Source organism: Myxine glutinosa, chromosome 9, assembly GCF_964187855.1.
Source record: "Myxine glutinosa chromosome 9, kmMyxGlut1.1, whole genome shotgun sequence".
Taxonomy (NCBI): Eukaryota; Metazoa; Chordata; class Myxini; order Myxiniformes; family Myxinidae; genus Myxine; species Myxine glutinosa.
In genome coordinates, this window is record NC_136269.1 from 130,707,907 (window position 1) to 130,727,448 (window position 19,542).

Below are 19,542 nucleotides of genomic sequence, written 5' to 3' on the forward strand. Positions count from 1 at the left end.
GTAACTTACACACATGCAACTCCAACTCCTCAACCTCAACAATAAGTCAATAACCCCCAGGCTCTCCCTTCCAACCTTGTCCCATCTAAATCTTTACTCTCACCTCACCCCTCCCGCTCACAAAATCAAACGGGTGTTCCACGTCGAAACAACGGAATATTTAACACTTTCTGCTCCTCTTGTCAAGCAATCATCGACTTCACAGAAATCCGACACCATCGCCGCTTCAACTTACGATTTGAGGAGAACATAGTCGGGGAAATGAAGACAAAACCTGCCAAACCTCCTCATCAGTTGTAGCGCTGCTTTATAGAGGCTTCCACGACGGATTCCTACAGGGTTCGACGCCGGATCCGTGCAGGGTTCGACGACGGATTCCTACAGGGTTCGACGACGGATCCGTGCAGGGTTTGACGACGGATTCCTACAGGGTTTAACGACGGATCCGTGCAGGGTTTGACGACGGATTCCTACAGGGTTTAACGACGGATCCGTGCAGGGTTTGACGACGGATTCCTACAGGGTTTAACGACGGATCCGTGCAGGGTTTGACGACGGATTCCTACAGGGTTCGACGACGGATTCCTACAGGGTTCGACGACGGATTCCTACAGGGTTCGACGACGGATTCCTAAAGGGTTCCACGACGGATTTCCTACAGGGTTCCACGACGGACTCCTAAAAGGTTCCACGCGGTTTTTCTAAAGGGTTATACAGTACATGGTTTTCCTAAAGAGTTCTATAGGGTATTTCTAAATGTTTCTACAAGGTATTTCTAAAGGGTTCTACTAAAGGGCTCTTTTTTTTTTCTTTTTCTTTTTTTTTGTATAAAAGATCGAGGCTCGTGAAAGAGCGAACATTTATCACACAGAAAGACAAACCGACAAACCGACACATAACCGACAAACCGACACATAGAACAAATAACATCGGGAGCGGTAGACAAGATGGGGAGAGAGGGGGAAGGACACAAAGACAACACAACACAACACAACACAACACAACATTTTAGAGCAGGAACCGAGAGACATGGAGACATCGAGAGATCTGTGGGAGGGAGAGGGCTTTGGGGGGGAGGCATGGGAAAGGGGGTGGGAGAGGCATAAAACATATGGACACTGCCAGGACTACCAGGAAAGAAGTTGGAATTACAAACAAGGTGGATCTGGGGTGAATTAGTGGGGGTAGAAAAGATCAAGGTTTTGGATGGGGGAAGATAAGAGATGGTGGTGAACAGCTGTTTTAAAGACCTGGAGGGAGGAGTGGGATTGAAGGGAGTGTGGGAGTTTGTTCCAGAGGCGGGAGAAAAGAGGAATGAAGGAGTGAAGGTGAGCAGAGAGCCGAGATTTCGGCAGTTTAACCATCAGAGGCTTGCTGGCAGATCTTGTGCGACCTGTAGGAATATTTGGGGGACAGAGCACAGAGAGAGCTGGGGGAGCAAGGCCGGAGAGGAGTCGGTAGAAGACGGAAAGACCACCAACCTGCCTGCGGTGAGTGAGTGAGAGGCCCTTGGAGTTAGCTTCATCACGGGAGATTCCAATGATTCTGAATGCTTTGCTTTCAACAGCGTGAAGACGAGATAGGTGTGAGGCAGGAGCACCAGCCCAGAGGGGAGAGCAGTATTCCATTGAGCTGCGGATGAAAGCCTTGTACGTGGTGAGGAGCTCAGGTGTGCCAAGGAAGGACTTCGCACGACGGAGGATGCCCAGTCGGCGACTGGCTTTGCAGGCCAGCTTGGAAATGTGGTTTTCCCAAGAAAGATCATGGCAGATAGTATTCTACAAGTACCTCTACAAGGTATTTCTAAAGGGTTCTACTAAAGGGCTCTACAAGGTATTTCTAAAGGGTTCTACTAAAGGGCTCTACAAGGTTTTTCTAAAGGGCGATACAGTACATGGTTTTTCTAAAGAGTATTTTTATTTTTATAGGGTATTTCTAAATGTTTCTACAAGGTATTTCTAAAGGGTTCTACGAAAGGGCTCTACAAGGTTTTTCTGAAGGGTTTTTTTTTTTTTTTTTTTTTGTATACTGAATCGAGGCTCGTGAAAGAGCGAACATTTATTTCACAAACAAATCAACCAGACAAACAAAATATATAAAAAGAGGGAGCGGAAGACAAGATGGGGAGAGAAGGGGAAGCATACAAACACAACATTTGAGAGCAGGGAGATGTGTGGGAGTGTTAGGGCTTGGGGGGAGGAGGCGTGGGAAGTGGGGTTGGGGGTGGGAGAAGTATAAAGCACAAGGACACCAAGGACTTCCAGGACAGAAGTTGGTATTTCAAAAAAGTGGATTTGGGGTGAAATTAGCGGGGGTATAAAAGATCAAGGTTTTGGATGGGGGAAGATAAGAGATGGTGGTGAACAGCTGTTTTAAAGACCTGGAGGGTGGAGTGGGATTGAAGAGAGTGAGGGAGTTTGTTCCAGTGGCGGGAGAAAAGAGGAATGAAGGAGTGAAGGTGAGCAGAGAGTCTTGATTTTGGCAGTTTAACCATAAGAGGGTTGCAGGCAGATCTTGTGCGACCTGTAGGAATATTTGGGGGACAGAGCCCAGAGAGAGCTGGGGGGGGGGGGGGGCAAGGCCAGAGAGGAGTCGGTAGAAGACGGAAAGACCACCAACCTGCCTGCGGTGAGTGAGTGAAAGGCCCTTGGAGTTAGCTTCATCGCGGGAGATTCCAATTATTCTGAACGCTTTAGTTTCAACAGCATGAACACGAGCTAGGTGTAAGGCAGGAGCACCAGCCCAGAGGGGAGAGCAGTATTCCATTGAGCTGCGGATGAAAGCCTTGTATGTGGTGAGGAGCTCAGGTGTGCCAAGGAAGGACTTCGCACGACGGAGGATGCCCAGTCGGCGACTGGCTTTGGAGGCCAGATTTGAAATGTGGTTTTCCCAGGAAAGATCATGGCAGATAGTGAGACCCAAAAGCTTGAGTGACAGAACTTCTTGGAGAGGATTATTCAGAAAGTGGATGGGAGGGTTGTCCAGTCGGTCTTTTCGGAGAGACATCGTAAGAGTGTGAGATTTGTCAGGATTGAAAGACATGTTCCACTTGTTTGCCCAGTCTGTGATTTTGTCCAGGTCTGCAGAGAGTGAGGAGGCTGCAGACTGCCGATCTGAGGGATGAGGAATGGAGCGACAGAGAGTAGAGTCATCAGCAAAGAGATAGAGAGGATTTTCAAGAGAGTCAGAGAGATCATTGATGAAGACCAGAAAAAGCACAGGGCCCAGAACACTGCCTTGGGGAACTCCAGCCTGAACAGGAAGAGGAGATGAGAGAAACCCATTCAGGGCCACACGTTGACTACGACTAGAGAGGAAGTCCGCCAGCCATGCGTGGAGATTTCCATGGATACCAAAGGAGGAGAGTTTGGTGAGCAGAGCGGGGTGCCAGGCTGTATCGAAGGCACGTGATATGTCAAGGGAGACAGCTCTAATTTCCTGTTTGGCATTGAGGACCTCCATCCATTGTTGAGAAAGCAGAAGCAGCATGTCCAGAGTAGAGTGACCAGGTCTGAAACCAAATTGATGATCAGAGATCAAGCCATTGGAGAAGCGGAAAGATTTCATATCTGAAGCAATGATGGATTCCATGACTTTGCTGATAATTGGGAGAAGGCTGATTGGTCTGTAGTTGCTGGGATCTGTTTTTGCACCTTTTTTGTGCAAAGCGGTGAAACTAAGGGCTACTAAGGGTTCTACTAAGGGTTCTACAAGGTTTTTCTAAAGAGTTATATGGGGTATTTCTAAAGGGTTCTACTAAAGGGCTCTACAAGGTTTTTCTAAAGGGTTCTACTTATGGGCTCTACAAGGTTTTTCTAAAGAGTTATATGGGGTATTTCTAAAGGGTTCTACTAAAGGGCTCTACAAGGTTTTTCTAAAGAGTTATATGGGGTATTTCTAAAGGGTTCTACTAAAGGGCTCTACAAGGTTTTTCTAAAGAGTTATATGGGGTATTTCTAAAGGGTTCTACTAAAGGGCTCTACAAGGTTTTTCTAAAGAGTTATATGGGGTATTTCTAAAGGGTTCTACAAAAGGGCTCTATAAGGTTTTTCTAAAGGGTTCTTCTAAAGGGTTCTATGCGGTATTTCTAAAGAGTTCTACTAAAGGGCTCTACAAGGTTTTTCTAAAGGGTTCTATGCAGTATTTCTAAAGAGTTCTACTAAAGGGCTCTACAAGGTTTTTCTAAAGAGTTATATGGGGTATTTCTAAAGGGTTCTACTAAAGGGCTCTACAAGGTTTTTCTAAAGAGTTATATGGGGTATTTCTAAAGGGTTCTACTAAAGGGCTCTACAAGGTTTTTCTAAAGGGTTCTACTAAAGGGTTCTATGCGGTATTTCTAAAGGGTTCTACTAAAGGGCTCTACAAGGTTTTTCTAAAGAGTTATATGGGGTATTTCTAAAGGGTTCTACTAAAGGGCTCTACAAGGTTTTTCTAAAAGAGTTATATGGGGTATTTCTAAAGGGTTCTACTAAAGGGCTCTACAAGGTTTTTCTAAAGAGTTCTATGGGGTATTTCTAAAGAGTTCGACTAAAGGGCTCTACAAGGTTTTCTAAAGGGTTCTACAAGGTTTTTCTAAAGGGTTCGACAAACAGGCTCCACAAGGTTTTTCTAAAGAGTTATATGGGGTATTTCTAAAGAGTTCTACGAAAGGGCTCTACAAGGTTTTTCTAAAGGGTTATATGGGGTAGTTCTAAAGAGTTCTACTAAAGGGCTCTACAAGCTTTTTCTAAAGAGTTCTATGGGGTATTTCTAAAGAGTTCGACTAAAGGGCTCTACAAGGTTTTCTAAATGGTTGTACAAGGTTTTCCTAAAGGGTTCGACGAACGGGCTCCACAAGGTTTTCCTAAAGAGTTATATGGGGTATTTCTAAAGGGTTCTACTAAATGGCTCTACAAGGTTTTTACTGAGTAGCCCATCGGGCAGAGCCGTCTAGAACAGTGTCTGTCCGTCTGTGTGTATGTATGTATGTATGGATGTATGTATGTATGTATGTCCCCTCAAACGTATACCAATCAGAGCTGAGAATCTGGTCACATGACAGGGTGTTGTGATTACGTCTGATGTCATTATGGCGGTGCTGCAGCTGACTTTCCACGCACCGCCATTTTGATTTATATGCCGTTCCTGCCGAACATATTGTTGAACCTGTCATATATCACAATCGCCATGCTCTACCTTGACGTTTTTCATTCAGTATGAAACACAAACAAACCGATTGTTAAAATGACCATCAAATATTAAAATCATCGGCGTTACGGCTCTTCCAACAATACGGTACGTATAGGCCTTAGGCGTTATTTTCGGACAAATTAAACCCAGGTTTCTTAATACAGTGGTGTCATTTCAGTAGTATCATTTTCGTAGTAATAATAATATTATAGTAAATATAACCATAACACTTGAATCCCAATGTCGTGAATGGGAAGTTGATGGATTGAAGTGGTGTAACCGAGGAAGTAAGGAATTCACCTCGGTTTTTAAAAATAATATAATTTTCATAATAATAACGTAACGTTATTATGATAGTAAATCCCTTTGTAGTGACTGCAACGTTACTGGAGGTTAAATATATGTATTACTAGCAGAAGTACCCGGCAATGCCGGGTGGGGGAGGAGGAGAAGGGGAGGGTTAGGGGAGGGGGGGAGGGTTAGGGGAGAGGCGTGGATGGGGACGGGAGGAGAGGGGGGAGGGAGGAGAGGGGGGAGGGGGAAGAGGGGGAGGGGGAATGAGGGGGGGGGGGGGAAGAGGGGGAGGGGGAATGAGGGGAGGGGGAAGGGGAGGAGAGGGGGAAGGGGGAAGAAGAGGGGGGGACGGGGTGGAAGGGGAGGGGAGGGGGGGAGGCAGGAGAGGAAGGGGGTTCATATAAATGCTGGTGGGTGAATGTGGCGTTCATCACGTTTCTGAGTTAAGTGGGATGCCGAACAGGAAGAAGAAGAAACCGTACTACCAACTTCGTACACTTCCGGAATTGTTTGATTTATTTGTATTCAAATGTCTGGTTATTGTTTTGTATTTATTTATGCGAATGTGTACTTGTATATAACTGTCATTAATTTTAAAAGGCTTAGGCACTATCGAGCAAAAAAAAAAAAATTTAACTCCAAAAAAACCGATCTTGTTTTTTCTTTTTTTCCCCTAAAACACTCCCAGGCACTCACTGATGAATCTCTGAAAGTTTGACAAAGATCTGTTCAGCCATCTCTGAGAAAAATGGCGACACACCGACCAACATCTCTTTTATGTAGGAGATATACATTAAATTAGCTGAAGTTTTGTGTCCGGCCGTCATGCTACGTCATTACGTAAATGATGTCACTACGGCGTAAACACCCGCTCACTTCGAGTTTGGCAGGAAAGGTCATTCCTCTTTGGGGGTATATAGATTACAGTCGATCTATGGTCGGGTCTCAAGAACATTGGGTGTGTGTTCATTGACCAAGTTTCTTGTGGAGAGATCGCCAAGTGGTTAAAGCATTCGAGCAAGCACTCCATGCAAAACCCTTAAGGAACGGCTGGCTTGGCAAGCGCTAGCTAGCTGCTTGGTAAATGAGCACACTTCCAACCTTTGTGGGGTATATAGATTACAGTAGATCTTCGCTCAGTTCTGTAAGTAAAACATACCTCATGGATGTCTGGATTCCTCCAAATTTCTTTGTTTAATGTTATAAACAGAAATATCGACTGTTTAAAAAGCGAATCATGTGTGTTTGTGGTTTATAACATTTTACAAGCCCGGCTACGTCGCTGTTAGACTTTTGGTCTTGTTGTTATAAGATTTTCGTTCAATCCAATATAGCTGCCAGACCATGTGACATATTATTTATTCGTGAACAACCTGGTATGCCAAAGGTTTGGGGAACATGTTTGTGAAGTTTTCACTTGATCTGTCCAGCCATTCTGGAGGAGTTGATTTTTTAAGGTTTAGTCTTTAAAAAAAGAATGGCTGCCAGATCATGTGATGTATGAGGTTAAAAATTACACCCTATACTCCCCAAGTCCAGTTGATTTGTGTGGCTGAAGATTTGCATCAATCTGGTCAGCCATTCAGAAGATTATTTTAAAAGTTTTTACGTTCAATCCAACATGGCTGCCAAACCACGCGACCTATGAAATCATAGATTTACATTCTCTCATATTGTTGCGTAGAGCACGCTCAATAAATTTCAATCTGATCGGATAAAGCGTTGTACTTGTTGAATTATGACATCATAATAAAGGCACTGATGACATCATAGTTAACAACATTTATTCCCCATCCGGAATACTTTACAATGAGCCATGTTTCAATCTTATTCACAGAGCGGTTTCAGAGATTATAGAGTTCCATAGTCTTTCTGTTTTTTCAATATGGTGCCCATGCCTTGTGACCTATGTCATAATTATCACAAAAAAAATCCACACAAGTAGAGGCACACCATGGTGAAAATTTTGTGTCAATCGGACCAATGGTTGCAGAGAAAATGAATTTAAAAGCGAATTTAAAAAACAAGAAGATGTCATGCAGAACACGATACTTGCAAAATCCACCCCTGCCCTCCCCTCCTCCCCCAAAAAGGTTGTCATTGATCCATCAAATTGTCCATTTCATCAAGATTCAAATTGACAATCTTGATCATAGCTCGGGTCAATAGGATGAAAAGTGATGATTTTTCAGATGAAAATTGATGATTTTAGAAGTTTGACATTGAGTTGACCTTTGAATAGTTGGTTTCCCAATTCAGTGAAGCGCTATGGAAATGCTGTTAAATTTTCAAGTCAATCGGATGAAAATTGATGATTTTTCAGATGAAAATTGATGATTTTGGAAGATTGGCCTTGAGTTGACCTTTGACCTTTTGACCTCAAAAAAATTTGTTTTACCAATTTAATGACTCAATATACAAATGCTGTTCAATTTTCAGGTCAATCGGATGAAAAATGGTGATTTTAGAAATTTGACCTCCAGATAACCTTTGACCTGAAAATCAATAAGCTTCTCAATTGTGACGACCTCTGCAACTTGGTGAAGCTTCATGACGATCGGTTTAGATTTGTGACCTGTAGGCGAGTGACAAACAGACAGACAGACAAACGTACAGAATAAGAAGACAACATCATGCAGAGCACGATACTTGCAAAATCCACCCCCCCCCCCCCCTAAAAAAGGTTGCCATTGATCCATCAAATTGTCCATTTCATCAAGATTAAAATTGAAATCTTGATCATAGCTCGGGTTAATAGGATGAAAAGATGATTTTTCAGATGAAAATTAATGATTTTGGAAGTTTCACCTTGAGTTGACCTTTGACCTTTTGACCTCAAAATAGTTGGTTTCCAATTCAGTGAGGCGCTATGGAAATGCTGTTAAATTTTCAAGTCAATGAGATGAAAATTTATGATTATTCAGATGAAAATTGAAGTTTTGGAAGTTTGACCTAGAGTTGACCTTTGACCTTTTGACCTCAAAGATAGTTGGCTTCCTATTTAGTGACTCGATATGCAAATGCTGTTCAATTATTAATTCAATCGGACGAAAATTGACGGTTTTTCAGATGAAAATTGAGGATTTTGGAAGATTTACCTTGACCTTTGACTCGACCTCTAAAATAGTTGGTTTCCCTATTTAGTGACTCGATATGCAAATGCTGTTCTATTTTCAAGTCAATCGGATGAAAATTGATGATTTTGGAAGTTTGACCTTTGACCTTTTGACCTCAAAAATAGTTGGTTTCTGTATTTATTGACTCAATATACAAATGCTGTTCAGTTTCCAAGTCAATCGGATGAAAAATGGCGATTTTAGAAATTTGACCTATGACTTTTGATGACATAGATGACCTTTGACCTCAAAATAAATAGGCTTCTCAATTGTGACGACTCTACACTTGGTGAAGTTTCATGACGATCGGTTTAGAATTGTGACCTGTAGGCCGGTTGACAAACAACAAACAGACAGAATAACAAACGCAACTGGCCAACATACTTTAAAAATCTTTGAGTTTCCAAGTAATAAAAGCTAGATACAGAATAATAATAACTAGAACTGCCACTTTAAAACTGCTGGCAGTGATGACCGGTTTACTCGCACCCACTTTTGATGCAACCCCACTGTTGATACAACCCCCACTTTTGATACAACCCCACTTGTGATACAACCCCACTTTCATTGAATGCTTTGACACAACCCCCTTGGATACAACCCCGACACACACACACACACACACACACACACACACACACACACACACACAACACACACACACCTCACACACCCACACCCCCTACCCCCACCCACACACACACCCACACCCCCCCTCCCCCCACATGCACACCCCTCAAACACACACACACACACACACACACACACACACACACACACACACCCACACCCACACCCACACATCCCTCCCCCCCCACACACACACAACATCCCTCCCCCCACACACACACACAATCCCTCCCCCCACCGTGCACACACACATCCCCCCTACACACACACACACACACACCACACACACACACACATACACACACACAACACACACACACACACACAACACATACACACATCCCACCTACCCCCACCTACACACACACATCCCTCCACCCCCACAAACACACACATCCCCCCTACACACACACACACACACCCACCCCCAACACACACACACACACACACACACACACACACACACACACACACACACACACACATCCACACCCCACACACAAACACACATATCCACCCCACACACAAACACCCCCACACCCCTCCCTCCACACACCCACACATATCCACACAAACGCACATCCCCTTCCACCCCACATACACACACACACACACACACACACAAACACACGCACACATCTCTACACCGTCCCCCACCCCAACACACACACACACATGCACACACAAATCCCCCCACCCCTAACACACACAAACACATGCACACATCCCCCCTACCCCCACCACACCCCTCCCCCCATACGCACACCCCTCTAAACACACACACACACACACACACACACACCAACCCCCCCCCCCACCTACACACACACACACACACACACATATCCCCCCACCCCTAACACACACACACAAACACACGCATACATCCCCCCACCCCCAACACACACACACACAACACACACACATACACACACACATCCCCCCTACCCCCACCCACACCCCTCCCCCCAAACACACACACACACACACCACACACCAACCCCCCCCCCCCCCCCCACCTACACACACACATCCCTCCACCCCCACACACACACACATCCCCCCTACACACACACACACACATACACCACGCACACACACACACACACACACACACACACACACACACACACACACACACACACGTATCCACACACACACACACACACAAACACGCGCACACACCTCCCCCCACACGCACAGACATATCCAGACAAATGCACAACCCCCTCCCCCCACCCCCCAAGACACATCCCACACACACATCCCCTGACACACACCCCCACACCCCCCCTCCCCCCACACACACACACATCCCCACACACACACACATTCCCCCTACCCCCCACCCACATACACACACATACACACACACAAACACATGCACACGTCCTCCCACCCCCACCCCCAACACACACACACACACACACACACACACACATATCCCCCCACCCCTAACACACACACATGCACACATCCCCCCCACCCCCAACCCCCAACACACACACACACACACAAACACACACACATCCCCCCCCCCCCCACCCCTAACACACACACACAAACACATGCACACATCCCCCCACCCCCCCCCCCAACCCTAACACACATGCACACACAAACAAACACCCGCAGACCCCTCCCCCCACACGCACACACACACACCCCCTACACACACACACGCTTATTTTTCAAGATATGCAGGTTGCAAGGTCAGACATATATATGGTGGCGGCCAGCGCAAATGGGCCACTGTATTTTCGTGTATTACGTACGCGCTTTGATGGGCGGGGCGTATGGTGTTCATGAAATGGTCAAATGCGGAAGTGCTGGAAGCAGTTGCGATGGTGTCGCACGATCTCTTCTCGCGGTCCACAAGATTATCACAGAGAGGTGCAGCTTCCAGCGTTTCTAGATCTGATCCAGGCCTATCCAACGAGACCAGTCCCAGCATTCTAGGCCCAATGGTTGTCTCAGACGGACCCGACAACGGACGTGTTTGTTTTAACTCGAGCCGATTCGATCAGAGACGTGCTGGCGAACATAACCAGTCATATATTTTGAACGCGTGGCTCGATTTTTACAAAATAAACTTTTTCTTGCAGGGCTTAACCGTGCGCTGACAACGATACCGAGTTTGACCCTGAGAGAGCCGTTTTGCGCCGCAAAGGCGCCTTGTTCCCCGTGATGACCATGTCGTGCTGCATAAATTATCATATATTACCGGCGGCGCGTTCCGCGCTAGAACTGCCATTTGAGTTTGAGAACAAGTCAAAATAGTCAGAATTTGAGCAAATCTGTTTCATTCGTTTGTTAATATGCCTCAGCTATTGACAAATCTACAATTATAATTTTTTTGGAGGTTGAAATGACCGCGGGAGATCGCGTTATAATGATGACGTCCTGGATGGACATCTTCTTCTTCAGTCCCTCATTACTTTCAGTGAAATACGATCGAGTTAAAAATAGTCAGAATTTGAGCAAATCTGTTTCATTTGTTTGTTAATATGCCTCATCTATTGACAAATCTGCAATTATAATTTTTTTTGAAGTTCAAATGACCGCGGGAGATCGCGTTATCGTGAGCACGTTATGGAAAGACAAAATGGTGTGTTTCTTCTTCTTTGAACAATAAAGACTTATAGCTTCGCGACCGTACATCCAATCATCTTGAAATTTTGCACACTTGTTACTCTTCATGACTTCTACTACAGTATGAAGTTTCACGTCGATCAATAAAGCGATTCAAGAGATATCCATTTTTTTTTAAAAAATCGTTTAATTAACGATATCTGCCAAACCACGTGACCTATCGCAAATTCTAAAATGACATTTTAGTAGACTGACATGCTGAACAGACCTGTGAAGTTTCTCCTCGATTGGATCAAAAATGAGGGAGGAGCTACGTTTTAAAGGTTCATGCTTTAAACCGTCATAACTCTGCAACCATGTGTCGGATGACGTCGCCCTCTTTGACTTTTTTGTTCGTCATGGGCATGCGATTCTGCGTGCAAAGTTTGGCCTCGATCTGTTCAGCCGTTGCAGAGAAAAAGGGGTTTTCGTGTTTTCACGAAAAACAAGATGGCGGCCGAACCACGTGACCTGCGACGTCATAATTACCATTAAAATATTCTACAGACCGAGTCCCTCCTATGGTGAAAATTTTATCTCAATCGGCCCTATTATTGCAGAGAAAATGTTTTTTAAAGGAAATTAAAACTGAAAATGGCAATCGCACTGATGTCGGATGATGTCGTGGCCTGGGAGGACAAAATGGTGTGTTTCTTCTTCTTTCAACAATAAAGACTTTAGCTTCGCGACCGTACATCCAATCATCTTGAAATTTTGTACACTTGTTCCACCTGATGAGAGCTACATTGCATTAAAAATTCAAGTCGATCCATGCAGTGGTTCAAGAGTTACAAGCTTTTTAAAATTTAACTTCCATTATTTATTGCGGCCAAACCATGTGACTTAAAAAAACGTCTCAAGTAACGATTAAACATCCCCCCATGAGGAACATTTGTGTAAAGTTTCCACTCGATACCTCCACAAATTATGGAGGTGATTCCATTTCTAGTTTGAGATTTGAAAACGTCATAACTCTGAAACCACGTGTCGGATGACGTCGTGCTCGCTGACTTTTTTGTTTGTCATGGGTATCCGAATACGCATGCCAAGTTTGGGCTCGATCCGTTCAGCCGTTGCGGAGAAAAAGGGTTTTTTGTGTTTTTTCACGGAAAACAAGATGGCGGCCGAACCATGTGACGTATGACTTCGAAAATGTTCGCATTCTGAGTTTTTTTTAACTAAGCATCTGGGGGAAAAATCTCTTTTTCGGGGGAGAAAAACTGTGTTTGACGAATTCTAACCTCTTAACGTTAGCATTTTTGATATACTCAATACACATGTTTTTTGTTCCCATTGCAGAGTTCTTTAGAATGAGCCATTCCTCAAATTTTTCCATTGAGCCGTTTCGGAGATACAGAGGGGCAAAGTTGAAGGTGTTTTACAAGATGGCGCCCATACCACGTGACCTATGACGTCATCATTAGCATTAAAAAATTATACGAGCCTAGCCGATCATTTGATGAAAATTTCCTGTCAATCCGACCAGCGGTTGCTGAGAAACTTAATTATGAAGTTTTCGGAGGTGCAAAATAGGGTGGAAGAATAATAAGAAAAACTCTAGCAGTAATAATAGGTTACTCTCCATTTCATGGAGAGTAAACCTAATAATAATTCAGGGGACGACGATGGTTCACGAGCGAGCGGTATTCAATGACAAAGGATGGACTATAACCCGAAACAGGCCCGGACTGGGGGGTCGGGGGCCCATGTGGCAGGTATCGGCCCCCGACATGTGGTGTACATGCCTATTTACAAAGGGCCCCAATGCGCTGCATGCGCAGGCCTTTAAGAGCCAGCTGTACGTAATTGTGTGTGGTACTGGCCTGGAAATGTCAAAACGAAGGTTACTGACCTTGAAATGAGATAGAAAATAATGTATAATCAGTTATGAGGTTAGTTAGCGACACAAAACCGAAAATTCGGTTAGATTCCGACAACTTTAAATATTTGGCCTTTGTGACCTTCAAAGGTCAAAGGTCGAAGATTCTGAAATTTGTTGGAAAACTTGTATTTCATGATGTATGTGATAATATAAGATCATGTATGACATTTCACCCTATCAGGAAGCGAACAATGTAATAAAACCATCAAAAATCGACTTTTCTAAATTTCGTGACCTTGTGACCTTGACCTTGGGGCGAAAATGAAAAATCGAGCTCTGTGGGGCTGGACACATGACATTGGCCTAACCAAATACCGAAACCCCCTGTCAGATTCCACCAACTCCATCGGAGAAGATGTAGCTTGAACTCGATTACCCCCTAAAAAGACATCTTTTTCGGGCGTCGCTCTGCCCACAATGGGCGCAATACGCCCACTCTAGGCAGGACACAACTAGATCATGTTATCAACCTCCCACCCAAGTATCATCAAGACCGGATGATATCATCGGGTAGTTATGCTGCGGACAGACAGACAAACACACACCCATGACGAATATCGTGGTCACTCTGTTTGATAACTCGTGAACCAATAATATCTGAGCAAAAACAATAGATATCCATCATGGAAGGATTGGATCCCTAATAACAGCCTGAAAGGCATGTGGTACCCTAACTAGAGTTCATAGAACACCTTACACCGAAACTCTACTCACGATTTTGATGAATCTTGACTACAACATCAATCACCTACCTGCAATGGACTAATGTTTGTTTACGGCATTAAAACAAATCAGAGGTTTGCCCTCCAAAATAGGTATTTACTTTATTCTCCATTACATATTTTGTTTGTGATGCATACGTACCAGTGATTCCCTTGTTCTACCAGGTGAGCCCAGGGACATTCTCGGGGTCGGCGTGACGTCACAATCACGTGATTTTGCTTGGATACGTGACCGCCATATTGACAAAGGAGAAAACAATAGCCATTGCACGCACGTTATGAGTTACAGCTAAACTTTGGTACGACTTTTGTAAATTATTTTCCCATGGTTCTCCTACTCCCTGCTTACACGTACATCATCATTTATATTCAACATAGACATACGATTATATTAAAATACATGTAGATGTATGTCATTAAGGTAATGGTATGCAGTTTACATCAATGCATTACACAATACCACCTCTGGCAAAGTTCATGCCGAAGCATTACTATCATCCCATTCAACGGTTGGTAGATTTTAGCTAACCTCTCTTCTTCCTTTTTTGTGCACGGTAGAATCGATCCAACTTCCTCTTCCTTGGCGAGTCAGATTGGATGACATGGGGGAAAATGGATGGAACATAGTCCGGATGGTCCTTCATGTTGCTTTTCTTTCCTGGATAAAGTAGAGACATATTTAAAGGAAATCCAATCTTGATAATTAATTAATCAACACATTTTCATTCAGTCATTAAATATGATTATTTTTTGTTGTTGTTGTATAAAGTACATGTAGAGTCGAGACCAAACATTAATTTTTTTAATTAGTCAAAGGCAATAGTATTGTTATGTTTGTTGGGGGGGGGGGGGGGGGGGGGAGGAAGTAGGCAATATCTTAGTCAAGGTAGAATTGTATAGGTAGTGTGCTCCGATTGTCGTGTAGAAGAAGAAACCCCATGTATCATAAGTAGGGATCCGGTAGACCGTATGTTGTGTAAGAGCATATCTTCGTTCCCATCACGAGGGGTGGGGTTATGTTAATTAGTTAGGGATTATGGGTAATTAATCCCCCGTATGTAATGGCCTCTGTTATTTTTCCTCTGTTCCTTATGACACCAGCAGCACACACACATAGCCAGGAAATCACGCATTTAAAACACTAAATAAAACCAACCGGAAACAGGACATTGAACAATACCACTGGCACTGTCAGCCACGACATCGCCACATCAAGCAGGCAGGGCCGTAAGGCCATGCCCCAAAGAGCAGCGATTGGTCAGGACTTGGTTCGAGCAAGGACTGCTAAGATGGGATTATGGGATTGGTGGAGCAGGCACGGATGATGTCAGAGCCTTGAGTATAAAAGAACGCTCCGACATTTCCTGCTCTTGGCTGTCCCTCTTGACTTCCTCGCATCTTCAAGCTTTGGCGGTGAACGGTCACGATTTGATATCTCGCTCTGCTTCGGGAGTTCACGGCGAGTAGTCGGAGTTCATAGCGCTCCTGCACGAGGGGAATTAATTGACGAGCGGGGGCGAGTGGAACTGGCGCGGCCTGCTGACTTCACACTCAGCGGCGAGAGACGTGGACTGCACAGGAGGCCTAGTTCCCACTCGCGGCAGTGCAGTTCCCACTTGCGGCCTTCGTGATTGGTGGAGGCACGATGGGATGATTGAGTAGCACTCGGTGATTGGACAGAGTGTGACGTCAGCGATCGAACATTTGAGAGCTGAAGGGAAAAAGACGCTGTCTCACCATCTTTGTTTCTCTCTCTTTTGGTCCTGGCTGCGTGGCGGACGGTTGCTCCTCTCGTGCGCACTCGTGCAGAGAACCTTCGGAGCATTGTGGAGTTTTTGCAACGTTGGAGGAGGGGGGTGTTGTTGGACTGTGGTGTCTTTCGGGGGAGCTGGGGCCACGTTGCACTTGGTGGTGGAAGCGAGGAAGGGCTGGTTGAGTGCCTGCTCACGCCTGGGCATTTTCTGACGCAGGGTTCGGCGCCATTATCGGGGCACGTCCCACACAAGCAGCTACACTGGCAGCAACGACCAACGTGCCCTCAAAACACTTTGGGGCCAGAGCTAAGGGTCAGCTCTACAGTAAGGGAAGTTATTAGGTTTACTCTCCATGAAATGGAGAGTAACCTATGATTAGTCCCCTACCGGTGTACACCGGAGGGGACTATAGGTTTGCACTCCGTCCCTCCATCCGTCAGTCAGTCAGTCCGTCAGTCCGTCAGTCCGTCACGCAAACAACAGTTTTCCGGACTTTATTTCTAAACGCTTAATGCTAATGATTTCAAACTTGGCACATGGTTTCCTCATGATAAGTTACAGATCGAGGTCGAACTTCACGACGTTTCGATCATTTTTGACAGAGTTATGGCACTTTGAACTTTGGGAATTCTAATAATTCTGATGATCCTTAACTCAGTGCCATTTTAAGTTTTAATTTCCTTTAAAAACCAATTTCTCTGCAATAATAGGACCGATTGAGATCAAATTTTCACCATATGAGTGACTCGGTCTGTAGAATATTTTAATGGTAATTATGACGTCACAGGTCACGTGGTTCGGCCGCCATATTGTTTTTCGTGAAAACACAAAAACCCCTTTTTCTCTGCAACGGCTGAACAGAACGAGGCCAAACTTTGCAGGCGGAATCGCATACCCATGATGAACAAAAGAGTCAGCGAGCATGACGTCATGCATCACATGGTTTCAGAGTTATGACGTTTTTAAGCATGAACCTTTAAAACCGAGCTCCTCCCTCATTTTTGATCCAATCGAGGGAAAACTTCACAGATCTGTTCAGCATGTCAATCTACTAAAATGTCCTTTTGGAATTTGCGATAGGGCACGTGGTTTGGTAGATATCGTTAATTAAACGAAAATATTAAATAAATAAAAAGGATATCTCTTGCGCCCTCAGCCTCGTCTCGCGAACGTCAACAGCATGACACAGCGCGCGCTTTCCGGAGGGGCGGAGCCAAGCCGAGCAACATATATATACATCGATCATTGATCGTGAACCGGAAAATATAATAAATTACTGATATTTAGCGACTCGAAAGGTTCTTCATCAACAACTTCTTTTCTCGTGCTTCTGCTGACCTGTCTGCAAGGTGAATAAATCGAAGTCCCGAGTGCGAATCACAGGTGAGCCGGAGCCCGTCCTGAGGTAATTAGCGATTGGGAACGATTCAGAAACTGTGGGTAAATAACCCTTGGTAATTTCCCCAACAGTTTTCCGGACGACAGACTGCCGGTAGGGGACATGTATTGCAGCGCAATACTCAGAATGCTTGTTACTACTAGAGTTTTTCTTATTATTATTCTTCCACCCTATTTTGCACCTCCGAAAACTTCATAATTAAGTTTCTCAGCAACTGCTGGTCGGATTGACAGGAAATTTTCATCAAATGATCGGCTAGGCTCGTATAATTTTTAAATGCTAATTATGACGTCATCGGTCACGTGATATGGGCGCCATCTTGTAAAACACCCTCAACTTTGCCCCTCTGTATCTCCGAAACGGCTCAATGGAAAAATTTGAGGAATGGCTCATTCTAAAGAACTCTGCAATAGGAACAAAAAACATGTTTATCTATCTATCTATAATTCCACTAATCTCTGTGTGTGTGTATGTTTGTATGTTTGTATGTTTGTCTGTGACCGCTGTTTCTCGACAACCACGGGTCCGATATACTTTAAACTTGCCAGGTATATTGCTGGGGACCCGAGGATGTGCCTTTTCAAGGTTTCATATTAATCGGACAAGTAGTTACCGAGCTATGTCCAAAAAACGATTCAACCAATCAGAGAGCAGCGAGTTATCACGTGTGCCGAACGTGGCGAACAGACTCTGCCTCGGACGGCACCTTTGAGAGCGTATTCATTTATTTCACGTTGGCAAACTATGTTGCCGCTATGTTGGCGTTAAACTATGTTTTAAAACTAATTAAAACTAATTTGCGATTCTTTCGCTTTCCTGCGCATTTGTGCACGCTATGGCGATTTCTTTACCAAACTCCGCAAGCCGTTCGCTTTGGACCAAACCATTTCATGTAAATAGAGGGGGGGGATTGTCACCGTACTCGCAAGCCGTTCGCTTTGGACCAAACCATTTCATGTAAATAGAGGGGGGGGATATAATTTTAGATATAGATATAGTACGGGCATGCCCTAGTATATATAAAACACAGTTTGTGTGTGTGTGTGTGTGTGTGTGTGTAATGTTACCGATAGACTCCTAAACGGAGAGGCTCACGAACTTGATATTTGGCACAAACATGGCCATTGAGCCTGGTACGAACATGGTCGAGCTAAAAATTTATTTCATAATATTTTTTAACCATATTTTTACCTCAGCGCATTGCAGCGAGGAATATTATGACCGGAATGGCAGAGCAGCGTGCTGATTCGCTCAGAGTGATCACGTGATGTTCCAACTTTGCCGCCATAATCTTACAGTTATGCGTTCGCACGTAATTCAGTTTTTTCACATTTCAGCGAGGAACAATGCCATTCACACCACATAGGTTTTTTTTTCTTTCTTCTTTAGATCCATATTTTTAGCCATAATGTAGCGAATGTAGCGTAACGTAGCGTAGCTAACGTAGCGTTAGCATAACGTAGCGATCCTTGCTCAGGATCTTCGTCAGGTTCGCGAGCGAGTTAGCCAAAACGTAAAAGTGAAAATATATCGAATTTTTTATTCATATTTACCTCAGCGCATTTCAGCGAGGAACATTATACACGGATTCTCAGCTGGTCGCAGAGCGATCACGTGATGTTCCAACTTTGCCGCCATAATCTCATAGTTCTGCATTCGCACGTAATTCAGTTTTTTCACATTTCAGCGAGGAACATTGCCATTCACACCACATAGGTTTTTTTTCACTTTCATCTGATATTTGTGATTTATTTCAAACAAACTGTATTTCCCATCTACACGGCCATGTATTCCTATTAACGTTATGTAAAGTACATAAATTGTGTGGATTACATCATTTGTGGATGTGATCAATTGCCAGTAACCATCTATATCCCTCCCCTCCCTTCCCTCCTCCCCCTCCCTCCCGCTCCCCCTCCATTTCCCCCCTCCCCTCCCCTACCCT

General features: G+C 44.4%; 1 protein-coding gene and 1 long non-coding RNA gene across 6 annotated transcripts in view; both read right to left on the bottom strand.

Annotated features, from left to right (window-relative positions):
- The window catches only part of FOXN3 (forkhead box N3), a 183,109-nt gene that overhangs the window by 145,408 nt on the left and 18,159 nt on the right, over positions 1 to 19,542 (bottom strand). For 4 of the 5 annotated variants that reach the window (XM_078784937.1, XM_078784936.1, XM_078784938.1 and 1 more), the window contains one exon: positions 14,974 to 15,102. In XM_078784937.1, coding sequence (XP_078641063.1) covers positions 14,974 to 15,102 — 129 coding nt within the window. Of the gene's footprint in view, positions 1 to 14,973; positions 15,103 to 19,150; positions 19,174 to 19,542 lie in introns of those variants that run through there. The other variant, XM_078784940.1, reaches the window with a different exon arrangement.
- LOC144893670 (uncharacterized) lies at positions 7,226 to 14,848 on the bottom strand. Its single transcript, XR_013624611.1, has 2 exons — positions 13,442 to 14,848; positions 7,226 to 9,017 (listed from the first exon to the last, which is right to left on the bottom strand). It is a non-coding gene; the product is annotated as an uncharacterized LOC144893670 (long non-coding RNA).